At 33.1% G+C, this 22,458-nt stretch overlaps 1 protein-coding gene across 13 annotated transcripts in view; it reads left to right on the forward strand.

The window, feature by feature from the left end:
• Nucleotides 1-22,458, forward strand: part of CEP128 (centrosomal protein 128) — a 566,439-nt gene that overhangs the window by 250,307 nt on the left and 293,674 nt on the right. For all 13 annotated transcript variants that reach the window (XR_008914955.1, XR_008914954.1, XM_056810609.1 and 10 more), the window contains one exon: nucleotides 13,710-13,902. Coding sequence is in view for 11 of the 13 variants with exons in the window: in XM_056810609.1 (XP_056666587.1) it covers nucleotides 13,710-13,902 (193 nt within the window). In the remaining 2 variants the exon portion in view is untranslated. The remainder of the gene's footprint in view (nucleotides 1-13,709; nucleotides 13,903-22,458) is intronic.

Raw genomic sequence — 22,458 nt, forward strand, 5'->3', positions numbered from 1 at the left:
AGAGGGGGTGATCTGTCCAGTTTAGGGGATAATCAGATATCTGGGATATAAAACAGATGCTTATCAGAAGCAAACTGGGAGGTACCTATCTGTGCTTATCAAGAATGAGGGGAAAGGGGGCAACTGGGTGGCTCAGTGGATTGAGAGTCAGGCCCAGAGATGGGAGGTCCTGGGTTCAAATTTGGCCTCAGATACTTCCTAGCTGTGGGACTCTGGGTAAGTCACTTAACCCCCATTGCCTATTAAAAAAAAAAGAATAAGGGGAGAGGGCAGAGGGGGTATTTCTCTCAGCTTAGACACCTTCCCTCAGCACTGCAGGAGTGCAAGGAAAAATGAGTTTTTTTCTGTACTCTGACCTGGGACATTTTCTGGGATTTGGGGGTATCTAGGAGAAGCGTGTAGTCCCATATCAAAATGACTCAACAACAACATCAATTTTATATACATACATACTTACATATATGTGTATATATGTATTCATTTGTTTTTATGCTATCTTTTCTCTTTAGATTGTAAAATCCTTGAAGAGCAGAGAGATTGTATTTTACCTCTTTTTGTATTGCTAGCACTTAGGCCATTGCCTAATTGCCTAGCATAGTGAAAGTGAACCTATGGCACTGGTGTCAAAGATTGCATTCAGAGTGCTCCATGTTGGCATACAGGCCACACCCCCCACATACCCCACCCCCAGAGTTCTTTACTAGAAAGGTGGAGGGACTCAGGCAGAGCTGCTCCCCTCCCCCTCTCCACCATGCCTGATAACATTTTTTTCACATCACTGGCCTTTCTGCTCAGCAGCCCAGTGGGAGCACACAGTAAGGTGGGCTGCTCATAGATGGCAGAGTTGGAGGGGAGCAGAGCATTCAGGCCACTCTCCTCCCCCTCCCTACACTTGCTGAGGACATTCCTCACTTCACCCAGTCCTCTGTCCAGTTGTCCAATGGGAGTGCTTCCTCCTTCTGCTGGGTGGGGTAAGGCAGGGGATCAGGGTGAGCCTGGCACCCAGTTGGGGGAAGGCCATACCACTCAGTCTGGTCTGGCAGGTAAGGTGGGGTTGGGGCCTGACACTCCGTTTTAAAAGGTTTGCCATCACTTGCCTAGCACATGGTGGGTGAGGAGTTCAATAGATGTGTATATAATAAGGATCTTGTTGCCTGGAACCAAATAGGAGACTTGAAAGGATCAAAAACTAGAAAAGAGGGAGAGCCAAGTCCAGAAACTATGTCTCTTTCACTGTTTCCACACTGTCTCCTCTCAGGTTGATAGTTTTCCAGCACTGAACAAATACACTCTCAGAATTCTAAGAGTTCTTTCTATGCATTCTGTCTTTTGCCATCCAGCAAAACTCCCGCATCTTCAAACTACCAATTTTATTCATTCCTTCTTTTATAGGAGTTTAATAAATATCTAAAGATTGAGTCTGTCTTTGTTCTGAGCATTTCTGAACATTTTAATTTTGGAGTTTCTAGAGTGGTTAACTGTTTGAAGAAGTTATTATTTGTTTTTTGTTTTGTTATAGCTTTCTGGTAGCCAATGATTTTTAGATTGTTTCCCCCTCTTTAATCCATTATAAAATAACTTTTTATTTTACATTATATTTGCTTTCAGCCTTATTTAAAAATTTCTTGTTGTCTCATTGAGTCATTAACTTATATTAGTCAGTCAGCAAATATATAATAAGTGCCTACCATGTGCCAGTCACTATGCTAAGTGCTAGTTATGTGAAAGAAAGGCAAAATTAAAATAAGAAAAACCAAATTCTATCCTCAAAGAGCTAATAATCAAATGGGGGAAAAATCTAAAACATCTATATAATACAGTATATGTATATATATATATATATATAGTTATGTAAGTGTATAGAATTATTATCCTATAGTGCTCACATATATGTATACACATAGATACTTATATGCATATGCACATAGAATAAATTGCAGATGATTGCTATAGGGAAACTATTGCAAAAATTAAAATTAAATCTTAATAATAAAAACATTATAGTTTAGGAGGTTTATTAATGATCATTAGAAATCAAGGAATAAAGTGGATGCAAAATAAGACCATGTGCCCATGGCTGATTAGCCAGTTCAAACCCTACTCACCACTGCCATGCTTGCCAAAAAGAGAGAAAGAAGGACCAACCACTTGCTAATATCCTCTGTCTACAGGAAGTATATAACAATAGGAAGTCATTGAGTTCCTGGGAAATGTAGTTCTTTTTTTGGGGTAATAGATTTTCAATTATACACTATTACTATTAATAAGATTTGCAAAAGTCTTCCTGTGATTTCAAAGAAGACTGAAATGGCAAAAGAGAAGGGGGAATAAATTCTAGACAAGGTTGACAATCAGTGAAAATCCCTCAAGTCAAGATATAGAGTGTGTTGTTTGTGGGACAAGGAGGATAGCACCATAGTCTGGGGGGAGGGGAGGGTAGAGAGTAAAGTATGAAAGACTAGAAAGGTATGAGAGGGCCAGGTCATGAAGGTTATATTTGAACTATTCTGATTTTGACTGAGACTGTTATTTGGATAAAGTTTTTGCTCTTGCTTACAATTCTTCTAAGAGTAATAGTTGAACTTGGCACCAAGTGGTTTTTTTGTTATTGTTTTTCAGTCATTGTCATAGAGTTATCTTCTTTTGAGGTTCTTTGTTGTGGGTGTGTTTTTTGATTAACTTTGGTTAACTTTTCCCATTTTGTTTCTTTTTTTTAATTGAAAATCTTTATTCAATTGATTAATTTAGAACATTTTCCATGGTTACATGATTCATGTTCTTTTTCTCTCCTGTAGCCAATGCACAATTCCACTGGGTTTTACATGTATCTGGTTTTGTTTCTTGAATTGGGACCAGGGCAAAGTTCTGTACACTTCTGTGGGAATCTTCTTTGTCTGAGTGTTGCATGCTCCTGACTCCAATTTGGTTCAAGGCAATAACTGAAGATTTTCTCCTGGTTTGAGCTCCAGTAGACTCCTATAGGCAGTAACCCCTGTTAGTTATTTAGAAGGCCCTAAGAATGTAGATCCACAGGTTTGTGGGCTTCCCTCTGTTCTGAGCCCTTTGCCCTAGTTCTCAGTAGTAAGCCCCAGCCTGGATCTGTGGGCTAAATCCCTATCCCACTTTGGGATAGGGATCCCTGTCCTTTTGTTTCTGGTACTTACCTCCTCTGTAGACTTAGTCTTTGTATTTGATCGGTATTTGAGTTCTTACTCGTTCACACAGCTACGAGATTTCATTGGCCTCAGATTTCAGCATGGATCCAAGGCTCAGTTTGGGGATCAGTTCCATAACTGCAGATTGTCTACTTTTCCTTCTCTTCCCATACTCTATTTTTGAGAAACTTCTCTACATTTTCATGTTTTTCAATTAGCATTCTTTTCTCATTCTCACATTAATAGAAATTGTGCTATACCCAAAGCTTATCCCCTCCCTTACAATCTGCCCCAGTGGAAAACCAGTCCTATCATTTCCTTTGACTTATTGGATCGGAAGATAGGAAAATTGGAAAGAAAGATCAGCACAGCCCTATCCCTCACTATTTCCAGACTATTCCTCTATCACTTTTCCTTGATGATTTCAGAGGCACAGAACCTGATTTGAAGGAACTTCAAAGTACATCTTATCCAAGCCTGTTCTTGAACATAAAAAACTTTTTTTTAAACCATTACCTTTGATCTTAGTATAAATTCTAGGACAAAAGAGTGATAAGGGCTAAGTCAATTGGGGTTGTGGCTTTCCTAGGGTCATACAGCTAAGAAATATCTGAGGACAGATTTGAACTCAGGGCTTCCGGCCTGAGTTCAGCTCTTTATTTACTGTGTTACCCAGCTGTCCCCCCACCCCTTTAAAATTTGTTGTTTTTCCAGGTGTATTTCACCCTTTCTGACCCCATTTAGGGTTTTCTTGGCAAAGATACTGGAGTGTTTTGCTATTTCCTTTCCAGTTCATTTTACAGATGAGGAAACTGAGATCAACAGAGTTAATGACTCATCCATGGTCACACATTTAGTAAGTGTCTGAGGCCAGATTTGAACACAAGATGAATCTTTCTGACTCCAGGTTGCACTGCACCACCTGGCTGCCCAGCTCAAAGAACTCGTTTGTAATATCCATTGTAAGCATCCCCTAAAAATCCTCTAGTGAGAGAAGCCACTGCTTCCCAAGGCAAGCCTTTCCATATTCGGTTCAGCTGAGCGCATAGGAACTTTTTCTTATTCAAACTTTCCTATAATTTTTATTCTTCTTAATGTTGGTCTTAAAAAATAAAGAAATGTCCCTTCTCTTTGCCATGGGAAATTCTAACATATAGCACCCCCTCTTTATTTTCATAGTAGATTGTACGCACAACCATGCTCTCACCTCTTCCTTGTTTCTGGCTCTGTTTCTCTCTGTGTCTCTATTTCTCTGTCTTTGACCACTTGTTTCTCTCCATTCCTTTCCTATTGTATACAACCATTTTTATGTCTTCCACATCATTAAAAACAGCCTCACATGGTCCTACCATTCCCTTTAGCTATCCATCCTCTATCTCTTCTCTCCTTCATGACTAATTTGCTTATAAAAGTAATTTATAATTGTTGCCATGACCTCTCCTTTCTTTCTTCTGAACCCTCTGCAATCTGACTTTCCATCTTATCATTCAAGTGAAACCACCTTCTTAGTTGCCAAATATATTTTTTATTATTTTTGAGCCTTTTATTATTTTTATTTTATTATTCTTGATCTTCCTAGATCTCTCTGAAGCTTTTGATATTTCTGGAGAAGGGTTCTTATCCTTTTGGATTCAGGGTTCTTACTCCCTTTTTTGGGTCATGGAACCCTTAGACAGCCTGGTGACTCCTCAGAATGTTTTCAAATGCAATCACTGAAAAATATGGAATTCTTTAAAATTGAAGCCAGTTCTATTGAAAGTCATCATGTACACATCATGCCCACTGCTCTTATTTTCCCCACTTGTATTTGTGAAGCTACCTTTTTTAAACAATTATAAAATTTTCAATTCATTTTGATTAAATTAAATTTTAATATATTCATCATCATCAGTATCTTTTTGGAACTATGATTTGAGGTGTCAGCTGTCCCTTTCTGGTTTGTGTGATCTGCAGCTTTTTAAAAAAAAATTGCTTTATTTCTCCCCCAACTACATGTAAAAAGAGTTTCCAACATTTTTTCAGAAAATTTTTTGTCTTGAATTCTCTCTCTCTCTCTTCCTTCCTGCCCTCCCAACACCCCACCCCCATGTTGAGATGGTAAGCAATCTCATTAGATTTTACATGTGCAATCATGTAAAACATTTCTCTATATTAATCATTTTGTAGAAGGAAATGTAAATTGAAAAAATGTAAGAAAGAAAGTGAAAAAAGTTTTCTTGGGTCTGGATTCTGATTCTATCTGTTCCTCTGGAAGCAGATGACTTTTTTTTCCCTTTTGATGTGGGGGACATTTCATCTCTAGTTTATGGCTTAAAAGAAATTTCTGTCTCCGTAAATTTGTGCTACTACTTTTTCTATGTATGATTCCACTGTGTATCCATTTGTTTTCAGCCTATTTATAAACCTCTTTAATTTTCCAAAATTAGTTTGAATTAATCTTTGTTTTCAGTTTCTATTTCATCCTATTGAAGTTCAAGGTAATAGAAAAGCTAATGAGACTACTCTTTTGATCCATCATCCAATCAACATAAAGATATATAACAACTACTTCTAGAGATAACACCCTGTGTAATACCCCTCAGAAGTGTGCTCTCTCAGGTAAATGGAGATTAAGTTAAACAGAAACTGTGCCTTAATCTTTCTCTGATTCAGTTTCTATATTTGAAATATAAAAATATGAGCTTACTTTACTCAAATTGTGTATAGAATAATTGAGTCTAAATTTTTCAAGTTATTTTTATTATTTTTGCCAATTATGCCATACATAATCACAAAACGATTTAAACAGAAGTTATTTTCTATATATAGTGTTTTGATTTCTGTTTGAGTTGCATAGACATTTTAGTTGTCACTAGTTCATTTTAATTATTACTTCAGGAAGGTAAAAATGGATAATGCTGAGCTTCTAAACTCTTGTTATTTTTCATTGTCTTCATTTGTTCTCTCAAGTTGGAGCTTTAAGGTTTTGAAAATTTTCCAAAGATATAATCACTTACCAAAAAAGAAAGCAGCTTGTTGGGTTATTTATTTAGTAAATACTACTATATTTTAATTTGTCAGATAGTTGAATACAAGATGTTTTTTAAGGAATTTAACTGCATCTCATTCTTAATTTAACAATAATTTTCTGAACCCTCTTTATATGTGGAGTATTATAGCAAATGATCTGTTTATTAGGTATACATACCCTTGAGGACTTTGCAATTTAGCTAAATTATGTTATTCTGAAAAGAAATAGCCAACCTACAGAAAACTAGTCTTTATTTGACTGGATTTTTTTACTTAAAATGAAAAGGAAGCTGTTTGTATCAAATGTTAACAGTTTGAAGTCTCTTTATAAAATGTATTTTAGATATTTTTTTTAGAAATAATACTTTAGAGATTTCTTCCCTTTCTCAAAAATTTAGTATGTTATTTAGTGATATTTTGAGAATATGTTGAGAATTGATCAAGGTCAATCTCTTAATAACAAATATCTGTCTCTTAATGTAGCACATAACCATTGAAGGGAAAATAGGCAGACAGAGAATATGATATCATCTGCTTCAATTTTATGTAATTATTTTACTAATTCTCTAAAGCTTAACTGAGTAAAATATGCAAAGATATGATCAGAATGACAGTATAATCACATAAATTTCAAGCTTGAAAAATAGTTCAAATAGATGTAAATTGTTTGAGAAAGGTTTAATAGAATGCCACTAAGATCTCTCAATTCCCTGTTCTCTTCATTATTTTTATGAGCAACATTAATGCAAGTATAAAAGACATTCTTATGAAATCTTCAGGTAGCACTAAAGTAGAAGTTAAATCAACAAGCACTTATTAAATATCCATCATGTGCCAGGGAGTATGTTGAGAAATATGGATATGAAACAAAGCAAAAAATATTTTCTAACCTCCTGGAGCTTCCATTGTAATGAGAAAAACAACATGCAAATAAATTTTTACAAACAAGACATAGAATAAACTGAAGATAATTTTAGAGGAAAGTTCTAGAATTAAGGGGGAATGGGAAAAACTTCCTGCAAAAGGTCGGGTTTCAGCTGGTAACTGAAAGAAGTAAAAAAAGCCCATAGACAGAGGTGAGGAGGGAGAATATTCGAGATTGGGGGGGGGGGGCAATGAAAATCAATGAAGTTGGGAGACAGAATATCTTGTGGAAGAAACAATGAGAGGTCAACATCATTGGATTGCTACATATGAAGAGAATAAGTTGTAAGAAGATTGGTTGTAAACTCAAGTTCCCTTGCTTTGTGGAATATCATATTACAAGGCTTCTGGTACTTCATTGTGGAAGCTGCCAAATCCTGTGCAATTCTGACTGGGGCTCCATGATATCTGAATTGTTTCCTTCTGGTTGCTTGCATTATTTTCTCCTTGACCTGGAAGCTCTTGAACTTGGCTATACCATTCTTCGGCATTGTCAGTGTAAGAAGATTGGAATTGGGGGCAGCTGGGTGGCTCAGTGGATTGAGAGTCAGGCCTAGAGACGGGAGGTCCTAGGTTCAAATCTGGCCTCAGACACTTCCCAGCTGTGTAACCCTTGGCAAATCACTTAACCCCCATTGCCTAGCTCTTACCACTCTTCTGCCTTGGAGGCAATACAGAGTATTGACTCCAAGATAGAAAGTAAGGGTTTTAAAAAAAAGAAAAGAAGAAGAAGATTGGAATGGATGGAAAGAGTCAGGGAATGAAGGAATTTAAAAGCCAGAGAGAAGAAAGAATAGGAAACAGATCTAAAAGAAATTCTACAAGGTCAAACAATGAAATGCATTGAATTAGATGAAATTTAATGGGTAACTAGACAATGCCTATGTTAAAAAAAAGAGATGATTCAACCTAAAATTTAACATATGGATTTAGGGCTATATCAAATTATCAACATATTCCATCATGTTATAAGGGATTTAAGGAACAAAAGGTAGAAATCTCTAAGGAAATAATAAAAAACATGGAAGGAATGGGACTGATTAGTGCAGGATCTCAAACTATACTGCCAACTAGTAATCAAATTATTTGATACAAATTTAATAAGAGGAAAATTATCCAGAAGGCCACTCCAGAATTAATCAAACATAGTAGCACATTGTTCAGAAAACCCAAGGATGTAAATCATTGAGGTTAGGACTCACAATCTTACAAAAATTATTAGAAGGCTGGGAGGTAGTCAGAAGTTTGGATTCAACTTTTCTCTAACTTCAAAAATCACAATAAGCAAAAAGTGGATTCTTTATCTTCATCTAAAAGATATTATAAACAAATTGAAGTGTCAGGAAAGGGGATACCTTCCAAAACTATGGGTAAAGTAAGAGTTTTTGACCAAAAAAGGGTCATACAGAAAACAAAATGAATAATTTTGATTACATAAAATTAGAAATACAATCAGTGCATTTATATCAAAAGTAAGATAGGTAACTAGGGAAAATGTTTGCACTTAAGTTTTCTAATAAAGGTCTGCTTTTCAATATATATAAGAAATCAATAAGTCATCTCCAAATGATACATGGTCAAAGATATCAACAGGTAAATTTAAAAATAAGAAAAGCAAGCTATCAACACCCATCTAAATCACTAATAATAAGAGAATAAAAAGTAAAACGGCTATGAGACTCTACCTGATATCTATCATATTGGTATTGATCAAAAAAATGAAAAATGACAATTGCTAGAGGGACTATTCACTGTGCCACTGATGTTGATTTTAAAAGATTTTGGAGGATATAAAAGGAGCCTTTATATATATATTCCCTTCAAGGAGGTAGTTGATCTAGAGCAGAAATCCAGATTGAAAGATCAATGGAAAATATTTAACAAAGTAGCAAAAATGCAATAGAACATCAAAAATGTTAATGTATGTTTTAAAACAAATATTCATGCTACTATTATCCTTACATATGGTTTAATAATCTTTTTTCTATTTGAGTTGTACACCAATGGTCTATAGGATTAACAGTATTAAAAAACAAACTGAATCAAAGGATAGTTGGCCTTCTGAGGTTTGGCAAGATTTTCACTACTCTTTGGGAAGTCTTTCTGACTCAGCATTGGTACATTGTTAAGTACAGAATTGGAATGTAGAAATGTTTATTTTTAGTGATTATATGCCTTTAATCCTTTATAAGGAAAAATCACTTTTTATTGAATTTTGTGGTTCATAATTATTTCATTTCATTAAATTCCATTCCCAAATCTGAGTAATTGGCCTGGGCTGTTAGACCTGTCTTGAAATAGTAATTCAAAGAAGGAAATGGGGTTAGTCTGGCAAAGTATATTATTCATAAAACTATTCTAACATTCATAATCACTGTTTCCTTTTCTAATTTACTATCCATTTAATAAGATAGTCTAGAATTTTTTTCCAAGAATACATGATCACTGGTTTCCCTTGAAATTGGGACAGCATTGGCTCTTCTATAGTATTGTTCCATCTCTTCCATTCTCCACAATTTTTCAAAGATCAGCAACAGAAGCACTGCAAACATGTGTGCTTGTTTTTTCAGGATTCATGGAAATTATTCATCCCAGCTTGGTTACTTGAATTTACTAAGGACAGCTTAAATGCTCTCTGATCATTTCCTCATTTGTTGTGATTTCTCCACTCCTTGCTAAATATTTGGGGAGCTAGGTGCCACAGGGAACACGGTGGTAGACCTGGGGTCAGGAAGACTCAAATCTGGCCTCAGGTGCTTATTAGCTGTGCAAGAGACTTGGGTAAGTCACATAACCCTGTTTGCCTCAGTTTCCTTGTCCACAAAATGAGCTAGAGAAAATGGCAAACCACTCATATTTTTGCCAAGAAAATCCCAAATAGAGTCATGAAGAATCAAACATAACTGAACAACAATAAAAGCTATTCATTTGTGTTCTGTCATTGTATCAAATTTTCTTATTCAGAGAGTAAAATAAAAGCAAAGATCTTAATTCAGTGCAATATCATTCAAAAAGCATTCATTAATGATATACTATCTTCAAGATACTATATACTATTGACTGGAGATATAATGGTGAAATAGAAAAAAAATTCTAGCTCTCTTTGAGCTTATATTCAGAATTAAAAATGAATTCTTGCCAACCTCCCTCAGTAACAGACCATTTTTTTCTTTCTTTTGCCCTTAACTTTAAAGAGTCCTTTATATTATTCATATAATTTGTCATTGTACTCCCGTCATTTAGGGCTTTGGTGTTGACAACACAGTTGTTCAATGTGTATTCCATTTTCTCTACCTTCTTTTGTATATTCTTTGTATGTTATATGTTACTTGTATGTGTATTCTTTTATATGTCTACATGCTGTTTTCAGCTTTGATTATTTGTCTTTGCATATTTCTTTTGAACCAAATTTCTATTCAAAATATCAGTCTATTGTATTCTACCTAAAAAAATTCCTTGAAATCTATTTTAATAGAATCTTGTTTTTGAGTCAAACTAAGTTCAACTTTTTATCCATTTCTATCATGACATAGCTCTTTTGGAACAGTCAGTTAACTTTATGGATCTTGTCTATTATTTTTCCTACAAAAACCATTTCCTCCTTGTTAGTAACTTCAGAGAGATAGTATTCTTTTTTTTCATTATTTACTTTTAAATGATGAAACTATCTTTAAGTCAAGTCCTAACTTTTCAATTTTTCTATGTTTGAAGTAAAGGAATGCACTAGCAGATATTTAGATAGTTTATCTCTTCCCTTAAGTACATTATCATGGTTTTGTGCTAGATTTATGATTAATTGCCTTTATCCAGAGGGGCTTTAATAAAGGAGAGTCATGATTTCTTGTGGCAATGCCCTGATCCTGAACTACTTTAATAAACTCTTTGACTTCTCAAAAATATCTGTATAACTTGGGCAAATTTGCTTGATGCTTCTTTATTCACAAATGGTTGACTTCTGTTGGGAACAGTTAGCATCATCTTCAACATGTCATTCATTTATTCAACATTCTTATATCTTCAACATTTCATAGGATCCATCCAGAGGTAAGCTACTCACTGACATGTTCTTATTATTGCCCTTTATTTTTGCCAGGTGAAGTGATAGCTACTTCTCCAAATAGTTCTGAATAATTTTGATCTTTTTATCATTTGTTCTGAAGTAATCTTTATTCATCTACTCTCCTTTTTGACATAGGAGCATTCATCTTTCTATAGCTGCATTAGGATAATGGATCCTTTGCTTTGTTAATATTATAAGGGCTTCTGTTAGGATATCTTCTTAATCTATTATATTTCATTTTTTGTTTTTGAAGGCAGACTTTAAAATTGGGTTTGTATAGGTATTAATTGCAGGTAATTAATCACCTGCTTCTCATTTAACTGTGATTTTAGGATGCCTGTACTTAACATTTTATCCAGTCACCACCTTCTTTTATTATAAGAATAGTTATTCCCTTCACCTACTGATTTTGGTATGACTTGTAGATTTATGTTCAAAAGTTTTAAATCTTTATCTTTGGCATATATTAAGGATATTATACTTGCCAAGTCAAAAAGACATTCCACAGGTTGGAGGAGTTGTCTGATTTCTTTTTTTTTTTTTTTTTTGGTATACCAGGTTGTCTGAATTCTATCTACATCAAGTAGGTAAATAAAATATTTTAATTTTTTAAATTTGGAAGCCAGACTTTATTTTATTTAGGAGAGATGATAATAAATGTAAGGTTCAGTAGAACAATAATAGGGTAAAATTGACCCTTTTATCATTGTAATTGTCATAGAAAATTGTTCTTTACATCTTGCTCTTTGGAATTCAGTCAAAAATGGTTTTAGGACAGTTTGCTATCCTGTTATTCTGTGATCTATAGATTTTTGCACACATTTATTAAAGCAGTTTAATAATAAGAGCATTAGGAAGTTTATCTTTTGTACGTTCACTGAAAGCATCTTTAGAAGTACTGTGCTAGTAGGGAGGATGTCAAGGATAATACGTATCTCATCCTGTTTCTATGTGATTTTGTAGGTTTTTGTATTTTTGAAATCTTTATGTTCCATGAAGCAAGCAGAATAAGTATTTAAATTGTGAGCAACAGTTCTATGTATAATTATGTTCTGATTCCAGTAGAATGAATTAGTTTAATTCTCAAGATATTTTCCCCTTTCAATCCATGATGACGAGCAAATTTCTCATGAGCAATTCTAGTTAACATTTTATGTCTTTCTAGGTGCTAAATTTTTATAGCTTTTCATAAAGGTACATTTTCTCAAATTTCTGTGCATAATCTAAATTGATTACTAAATCTGTGCTCCATGAGGAGAAACTTCCCAATAATTGCTGCTGTCAGTGACCTCTTCCTGAATTGCCATTCTCTGTGAGGCAACTGTTTTGCAATGGTTAAAATGAATTAAAAATGGTAATGGAGTAAAGGCCTCTTCTTTTTCTCCATTTTCCATTTTTCAGAAAACAACTTCTGCAAACATTTTGTGTTTCAACTATTATAATGAATATAATGAAGTGATCAGGGTATGAACTAAAATATCAATTAATCTTAGGAAAAGGATATAGCTTATCTGAAAACTTAATTATTTTGGGGGTGGCAAAATTGTAGTTTATTTGTATATTTTAAGAATGAATTATATCTTATTTACATAATAAAATTATTTTATGCACATAATACATAGATAGATACCTACAATGTTCTAGGCACTGTGCTAAGCACTTACAAAGATTTTCTCATTTGATCCTCACAAAAACCTTGGTTGGGATGTGTTCTTATTGTTACCATTGTACAGTTGAGAAAACTAAAACAGATTGTCATTAAGTAACTTGCCCCAGGCCACAGAGTTTTGATAAGTGTGTGGGGCTGTAGTTAAATTTAGGTCTTCCTACATCTAAGCCCAGCACTCATACCCACTATTACCATTTATCTGTTTGAACTGAGCCTTGAAAGATAGGTAGAATTTTTATTTAATTTTAGTTTTGGTACAATGTCAAATAGAGTGTCTTACTCATGAAAATACATAATGTTTAATTCATCAATATATGTCCATTTTCTATTGTATCACTTAATCTTTTCATAATTTATTTTTTAATTTTAATTTTAATTTTTTTATAATTTTCATAATTTCTTTAAGGATCAAGTTTCAAAATTGTTACCTATAGCTCACATCCAGATAGTATATCTAAGGGCCAGATTTCCCAGGAGTCATTTGATTTGAAGAGAAATAAATTGTCGCCATTCTCATCTTTAATAAGATGCTGTTATTATGTTCACAAATAAATATACTCTCTTTTGCAAAGAGAAATTATGGAGCTTATGTCCATAATGTTCATGGAATACTAAGTTTGATGCTGGATTTCCTCACAGAAACTCCCTAGGTTATGAAATACACAAATGAAATGTAGAAATTCAGCTTCTACATGACTTAATTCTGTACCTTTTGTATTTCTCTGTTCAAATTTAAACTTTCAAGTTATTAATTTGTCCTTTCTTTTTAAAATAGAATTAACAAATTTTGTTATTTATGTTTAGGTTAGCATGGTTGTATTTAATCTTCCAGATATTTTAAAACCATTAATTTTTGTTGTATTTATTGATTACTTTTACTTGTCTTTTAAAGACTAAGCTTCAGTGGCTTTGTGAAGAGGCGAAAGAGAGAGAGGACAAAGAAAAAAAGCTGAAGCAACAGGTATTGTTGTACAGACATCAACTCAGTGACATGACTCAGCGGAGGGAGACTGAACACCAAACTCTGTTTGATCAGATAGAAAGGCAGGAGCAACTTCTAGAAGAAATTCATCGAGAAAGAAGAGGTATGTTGACGGCTCTAATGGTAAACAGATATGTTCATATTAATAAAATCTTAGAATGAGAAAGAATCTGAAGAAGACATTTTCATCATTCCACTGCCACTAGTTAGGAACTTTAAAACAATTTTCTATTCATTTCAGTTTTCACTAATTATCTATGTATGCATCTTTCTTTGATGGAGCCCTAAGTTTATTGATGTGGATATTCCTTCTTCTATGCAAATTGTAATATTCTTGTCAATGTCTTTCAATAAATTCTCCACAAATGATCTACTCCATACATTTAAGAATACCTCTAATATTTAGGGCCTACTAACTCAACACTTAGGTCTTTTTGGTTGTGTTTTATACTCACTAAATAACCAATCCAACTCCATTTCAAGTTTGATAATACATTATATGCCACATCTCAAATGCCATCTTTTTTCTTTTTCTTTTCTGGCACCTACTAATTTGTTTCTTTCTAAATAGCAGTATTCTATACTTTATGGCAATGTAGCATTTCTGGGATATTTGTCTTTAAGAGTTTTCAAAAAAGTATCTTGGGATCTTTGAAAGCATTGCAAAATTTCTGAAATGTCATCAAGTCTGACCTTTTCTTGAAATGGTTCATTTTCTGTCTGGAGTGTATGTCCAAAATAAAAAATCCTGAAGGGCTAACTCAATTGCCCAACTGTTTACCTGAATATTTGAATTTGGGCAACAAACATTTTCTGTCCATTTTTTTTTTTCAAAGTAGGCTGATATCTTTGGATGACTATGAATTTCTATGAAGAGGCTTTATATTGTTTCAAGGATAAATGTGATTAAATCTGTATTATATTTATTTAGGAACATTCAGGGAACTTTCTATTCATTAGGAATTCCTATTTGGAGATTATATAGGATGTGGCACTGAATATGAGCATATGTCTCCCATTTTTATTCTTTTCTTCATAGCAATACTTTAATGAAGTTATTTTAGCCTGTTAAAATTCTTTTGATTTTTATCTATTATGAGATAGATATACATTACTTGATGAAACATTTAAAATTACATTTTGTTCTTCTAAATTAAGATTTTTTTTTAAATTAGTAAAAAACAACCAAAAAACCCCTGCAACCTTGCACAATGGGATTATATATTAGTCTAGACTTCATTTCAATTAGTTAAATATCTTTAAACACCTACTATGTGTAAAGCACTATAATATATAAAAATGAATGTTTCTGCCTTCAAATGACTTACAGTATATATTAGGACATATAGGATATAATATGCAGACAAACAAATACAAGGTAATTTGTATAGAAAATACTTATAGTTGGAATGATGCAGAAAGGCTTTTATTATGTGATGATTCCCAAGATGGTTCTGGAAGATAAGAGGTTCCAAAAGGTCAAACAGGAGGGGAATCACTTCCCAGACCTGGCAGAAAGCTAATGGAAATTTATAAAGGAAAGGAAATGGAATTCTGAAATTGATGAGCAGTTAATATGCCAGTTTGGCCAAAATATAAGGTATGTGAGCAGGAGAAATGTGAAATTAGGCTAGAAATGAAGTTTGGAGCCTGATTGTGGATGCCCTTCAGAGTCAGACTGAGGAGTATGGATTTTATGCTAGAGGTAGCAGGAAGCCATTCAAGATTTTTGAGTTGACATGTACTTCTGAAAGATCATTATGGGAGCTGTATGCATGATGAAATGAAATGATATGGTTAGAGACAGGAATACCAACCAATTAGCATGCAATTACAGCACACAAAATGATAGGTGTTGAGGGTTATGACTGTGTGAGTAGAGAAAAGAGGTCAGATTTGAGATATGTAATGTGATGTGGAATAGAATCAATAAAATGGGGCAAATGATTTTTGAGAGTGAAAATTACAAAAATGTGAATTGGATTTGTGAAGAATAGTACAGTCTTCAACAGAATTAAGGAAAATTGGATGCTGGGTGATTTAGGGTAAAAGATAAAATCCACCATTTTAAATATGTTTTCTTTAAGATATTATGGAAGCCTCTCTATGAAAATTTATAGGTTTGGGAATCACTTCTAAAATCATTTGTACAATCATGGTGACTGATGAAAAGGCAGAATGAAAGGAGAGGGGCCTTGAGTGGTAGGAGATCAAAGTCAATCAGCATAAGAAACTCAGAATAGTCAGAAAGGATGGAGGTAAAGGAAGCCATGGCAGGAGAAAGTGTCTAGGAGAAGCATATGGCTAATATAATGAAAAGCTGCTAGAGGTTAAGAAGGGACAATGCAATAAAGGCCTTTGGACTTAGAAATTAAGACAATTTTGGCAAGAGTTGTTTAAGGTTAGTGACAGGACTATAATTGTCTCCTTCCTTCCCTTCCTTTCCTCCGCTCTTCTGAAACTGGCAAACAATTCGATCTGGGTTACCATTCAAAATATATTTCCATATGATCATTTTTGTAAGAGAACAATCATTAGAAAACAAAACTAAACTAAAGTGAAAAAAATGCATGGTTTATTTTGCAGCTGACTTCCAACAGTTATTTTTCAGGAAGTGGATAGCATTTTTTTTTTTGGTCATAAATACCCCAGATTTGTCCTGGATCATTGTACTGCTGAGAGTAACTAAGTCTGTCTTAGATGATTATTCCACAGTATTGCTGTTACTTTGTATAATGTTCTTTTGGTTATGCTTATTTCACTTTGCATCAGCCAATGAATGTCTTTCCAGCTCTTTCTGAAATCAACCTGTTCATCATTTCTTGTAGCATATTAGTATTTCATCACCATCAAATACCACAATTTGTTCAGCTATTTCCAATTGATGGACATCCCTTCAATTTCCAATTCTTTGCCACCATAAAAAGAACTGCTATAAATATTTTTGTACTAGTAGATCCTTTCTAAATTTTTTTATTACTGAGAATATTTTTAAGCAGCTTGATGAGATGAAGCAAAGAGGAAAGTGATGCTGGGACAGGGATGAAAGATTTAGGAGATTAGATATTGTTAGAGAGAATGGAAGTCCCAATAACCCAAAATGGGTTTGAGATTTAGAAGGATAGAGGATTATATTCAGAAAGGGGAATTTCAGAAATTAAGATGATTGAGCTAAAACAATTGTTTATATATAATAGTGAAATCTAAGATATTACCATTCCTATAAGTGACTGAAGTGGCATAAAGATATAAACCTTTTAGAAATGATTTTCAGATATTCCTGTAGTTCTTAAATTATCTCTCCTTGACCTCTTTTCCAGAACAGTTATGCTTTAGTATTTTCCATTAATAGTCAGTGAATCCCATTTATTTCATTTTAGTTTCCTGAGAATCTGTTATAAGAGCTAGTAAGCATCACCAGCACTTGAATTATGTTGTCTATTCTGTTTCTCATTTTGTTAAAAAATACTTAAAAAAATTAAAACCTTCCTTTCTGTCTTAGAATTAATACTAATTATTACTTCCAAGTCAGAAGAGCAGTAACAGCTAGGCAATTGGGGCTAAGTGACTTGCCCAGGCTCAAATAGCTAGGAAGTATCTGAGGCCAGATCCAGGCCTGGCTCTCTATCCATTGAGCTACCTAGCTTACATAATACTTTTAATAAATTATAATTTTATAATAGTTTATAATATCATAACTCTTGCTTCTTTTTAAAAATTATAATAAGCATTGTGCTTAACTTCTGCTTTTCTTTGAGACTGTGCTTATGCTTGTGGAATTCTTCTAGTCTTCTCATTTTGTGTCATGGGTACCTTTCTTTATTCCCAGTGTCATCTTTTGTCTACTCACTTTTCTTGCCTTACTACCTTAATTGGGACTTTTGTGATAGTTGTGTGCACTGTGCACTTCTTGAAGGAAAGAAAGCTAATCAATTAAGTCCCATGTATATTATCTGCAGCCCAACCACTACATTTAGATAATAATTTTTGCATTGTTTATTGATATCAGGAATACCTCAAGTCAGAGAGCTGCTAGTTTTCAGAGCCCCAGGAGCATGATTTCTTTTAGACTGTAGTCTGACCTCTTCCCTCATTTCCTGAATTTTTCAGACTCCTGACCCTCATCTTAAAGGTTCGAGTAATACAGATGTATGCTTCAGGTGACCCTGGGTGGCCCCTGTTCTGCATCTTCATCTTTTCAACTTCAGTATATAGTTTCAGGCTCTAGATATCACTGTGTTAATCTTGGGTTACATTCGGAAAGGCTTCTGTGTACTATATTCCTCTGCCCAGGTTTTTCTGGCTGAATCCCTTTCCTAGAGCACACAAGCTTCTTGATGTTAAGCTGGGCTAAAAAAGTTTTCCTTGGCTTTTTTGATTACTCCATTACTCAGTTCAGGGCTTTCTTTTGATCTTTATTGGAAATGTTAAAAATGTGACTGTTCTTTTTCCATTCTCCCTTACAACTTTGTATGAAAATGTAAGTCATGGAAACTGAAAGAGGTTGATGAATTGTGAGGCTAGATTTTCTGAAGTGACCTTAACATATACCTGTTAGTCAAATGTATGACTGTGTCTCTGCTTATTCCTATCTTTAGTTTTTTGTTTCCCTTGATTTGTATATAGACCAATCATAAATACTTTGGACAGATGAGCATGGAGTATGTAGGCACATTGTTGCTGATCATTATCTAGTAATCTTTGTATTGGCAAAAGCATCATCAGTGCTCTCTTCCACTATTTTGTAACCTCACTTTTTAAAGATATGTTGAAAAGCAATTTCTGGATACCTTTATATTTATATCAGTTCCAGCATGGATTTCTTCTGTATGTCTATCATTAGACAATATATTCATTAGGTTAAGTAGCAGAATCTCAAAAAGATAGTTTTATTATAATCCTTGATCAGAATAAATGATTGAAAATTTTCTAGACAATTTCTTCTCACTTTCATGTCAGAATGTTGTCTTTTCAATTTCATTTTCAAAGATGTTGAGATAACTGAGATAAATTGGCTTTCACTCTAGGATTTTTGCATACTACTTCTCAACTGTTTTTTTTCCCATTTAGGCAACAATATTACTTGTAATCTTTTAGTAATTTTATTTTTATACTTTTCAATGAAGAAAATGTATTATTTCCCTACATCTCTCCCTTATTGGAAAAAAAAGAAAAACAAAACCCTTGTAAAAATATGCACCATCAAGGAAAACAGATTTCCACATTGACCATTTAAAAAGTGTCTTGTTTTACACCAAGTCCATTAACTCTCTAATAATATAAGTAACATGCTTTATCATCAGTATTCTCAAGTCATAGTTATTGAGTTGATAGTTGATCCAAGTTGTTTGTTTTTATAGTAGTTGTTATTGTATAAAATTTTTCAGTTGGCTCTGCTACCTTTCCTTTGGATCAAATCATACAAGTCTAATGAGTTTCCTCTGAAATGGTCCCTTTCGTTATTTCTTACAATACAATAATATTCTATTACATTCATATATTGTAGTTTGTTTATACATCCCCTAATTGATTGATACCCAACCCCTTAGTTTCTATTCGATTGCCATCACAGAAAGAGCTGTTTTTTTCAGGAATAGCTAGCCCCTTTCATGGTTTCACCACCTATACATTAAAGTGCCATTTCTCACATCCTCTGTAGGATTTGCATTCCCCCCCCCCCCAATCTTGTCCATCAAAGTGTGTTTGGTATTGGTATGCTTTATGGCATTTTGCAAATGAATTTGTACTCTTAATCTGAAACTTCTTTGGTTTTTGGTTGGTAGACTCATTATTTGTGACTGAGATATTGCCTAGTATCATTTGTAATCCTAACTGTGACAACTGTTTTGTATTGGTTAAAGCTAACTATGAAATGTGTTGTCGTTATAGAGTCTACTTTAAAAAAATCTATCTCCCTTTTTCTAATATAATAACTTATTTTAGCAAGTTGATTTACAGTAAATATATTCACGTGTAATATATACTTATCTTTAGTTTTTCGCTTAAATTAATATTGATTTTGAACTTTAAACAACCAATGATATAAGTAAATAGCTTATTCTCAAATGATTATGAAAATTACCATTGATATTCATTTATGTTAAAGTAATGCAAATTTTTTTGTATGGCTCATCCTGTTCAGAGTTATCACAAAGTGACTCATCTATAAACTTTTAGCTTCTTTGATTTCTTGACCATGGAACATGTTTTGTAGCTTTTTGTTATTATCCCTGGTATTCTCCTTCTGAAGTCAGAACATCAACATGGAATTTAGTGTGGAAGACCTTGATCAGGTTCTTCATAGAATTTCTCTGCATTAGAAGCTCACACATAATTATCCTAATTTGGGTATTTGATATGTACTTAGAGATGATGAGCAATTTTCCATGAAATAACATACTTCATTTTCTGAGAAAAATCTGTAAAACATCTTCTCATTTACTTGCAACTAATTTGTCTTTTAATTTAAATGTCAGGTTTTTGTATGATTAATTTTCTCTTGTTACATCAGATCATTGGTGACTAGATAAAAACTGAACATTTATTAATATTAATATCAATTATAAGTTAATGTTTTAGTTGAAAAGTCATTAACCATCACTATCTTCTTCCTTTTCTGTCAACCTATTATCATTATTGTAAGAGTAGAAAGTTGAATATGATTGAAAGAATTATTTTTTTTATCTTTGGTGAGACATAATGGTAAAGAAAAATTTTTTTCATCATCTACTGATATTTGTTTTATTCAAAACTGATATTTTGATGACTAGTCCATTGTTTACACAGGCCTATTGTTGAAATTTCCATGGTTTTATAGAATCTATCAGCTATTAGTACTTTTCTTTCTCTTTTTCTCAAATTAGTTAATACTGTAGTTCAATTAATTAATTTTTTTTGCTTTGTTTTAAATTTTGTTGATTTGTTCTTTCATTTTTAGGATTTCTATTTTGGCATTTCCTCAGATTTAAAAATTTTATTAATTATTTGTCATTTTAAATTGTATTCTCAATTTCTCTCTTCTCACAAGAGATTTAGAGATATACATTTCTTCCCTAAGAACTGCTTTGATTGACCCTCAAATTTTGTACTGTCATCTCATTGTTGTCATTACCTTTAATAAGTTTATCTATAATTCTTGCTATTTTTTCTTGGACCAATATTTCTTTATGATTACATTATTTAGTCTCTAGTAGGTTTTTAATACTTTTTTTCCCCAGTGGCTCCTTATTTGGGTTGCCTTTTTTTTATCACTAAAGGACATGCATAATATTTATACTTTTCTGCATTCATTTGTGACATTTTTATACCATATAATGTGATCAGTTTTTGTGAATGTTCCATGAACAGATGAAATATGTCTGTAATCCTTTCTGTTTCCATTCAGTAATTGCCAAAGACCTGTCATATCTAGTTTTTCTAAAATTCTCTTCAAGTCTTTATCTTCTTTATTTTAAGGTTCATATGAACTTATACAGAGTAAAGTAAGCAGAAGAAGAAAATAAATTTATAATATATATTATAACCATGAATAATATTGAGCACTTTTTATAAACTGATAATGAACTGAGCATAACCAGGAGAATAAATTTAAAAGTAGTAAGAACTCTGATCAATTCAAAGACCATTTATAATTATAGAGGATTGAAGATAAAATAATATTATCTTTTTCAGAGAGCTGATAAATTTTGGGTACAGATAATTTTTTGCTTCTTTGTTACTAGAAATTCTTTTTGGAGGCAGAGGGGAGTTGAAGGGAGAAAACAGATTTTTGTTTTTAAAGCAGAGAGGTAGGAAGTTGCTATAAATGATAACTATTATATACACTTTCAGACAAGGTCATTGAATCATTAGTTTTCCTTAATTTTGTTACTGTGTTAAATAGATCCTCTCATGAAGTAGAAATAATGTATTAGTATTTGTAGTATAAAAATAAAACAAATCAGCAAAATCTCAAACAAATAGAATCTGTCATCGGTTTGTTCCATTGGCATTACCTTAGGCACCAGAATAGTAATTACCCAAAGTGTCATGTTGGTACTAAAAAATTACTCTTTCCCTGTATCATTCTTCATAAGCCCCCACTGAAGCACACATACATAAAACACTTTACTGTCATTAAGAAGCTCTTTGAAATAAGTAGACTCACACATGAATCATGTCTGACAACATATGTATTGATCATTCTAATCTTGTAGTGCATTACCTCTTGGTTTAGATAAGGGAGTCATCACAAGTCCTTGGGAATCATGATTGGTCAATGCATTGATTTGATTTTTGTTTTTAGTTTTATTATAACTTTCTTTTATATTATTTAAGATGATATCTCTTGGTTCTTTTGACTTCACTTTTCATCAGTTCATATATCTTTTCAAATTTCTCTTAAATCTTATCTTTTTATTGCCATAATGTATTCAATTAATCTTCATTTGTCAGAATTCCTTCTTACATACACATTCTTGCTTCCAAAAAACCCAAAACAAAACAAAAAACTGAGACTGCTATAAATATTATATATAGGGCTTTTTTTCTTTTCCCTTTGAAGGAGCTGAATTTCCAGCAATGGTATCACGGATCAGAGTGAAGAAAGAGTTGAATCATTTTCCTTACATATTACCAAATTGTTTTTCAGAACTATTTAAACAATTCCCAGTTTTACAAA

This window comes from Monodelphis domestica, chromosome 1 (assembly GCF_027887165.1).
Source record: "Monodelphis domestica isolate mMonDom1 chromosome 1, mMonDom1.pri, whole genome shotgun sequence".
In the NCBI taxonomy this organism is placed as follows: domain Eukaryota; kingdom Metazoa; phylum Chordata; class Mammalia; order Didelphimorphia; family Didelphidae; genus Monodelphis; species Monodelphis domestica.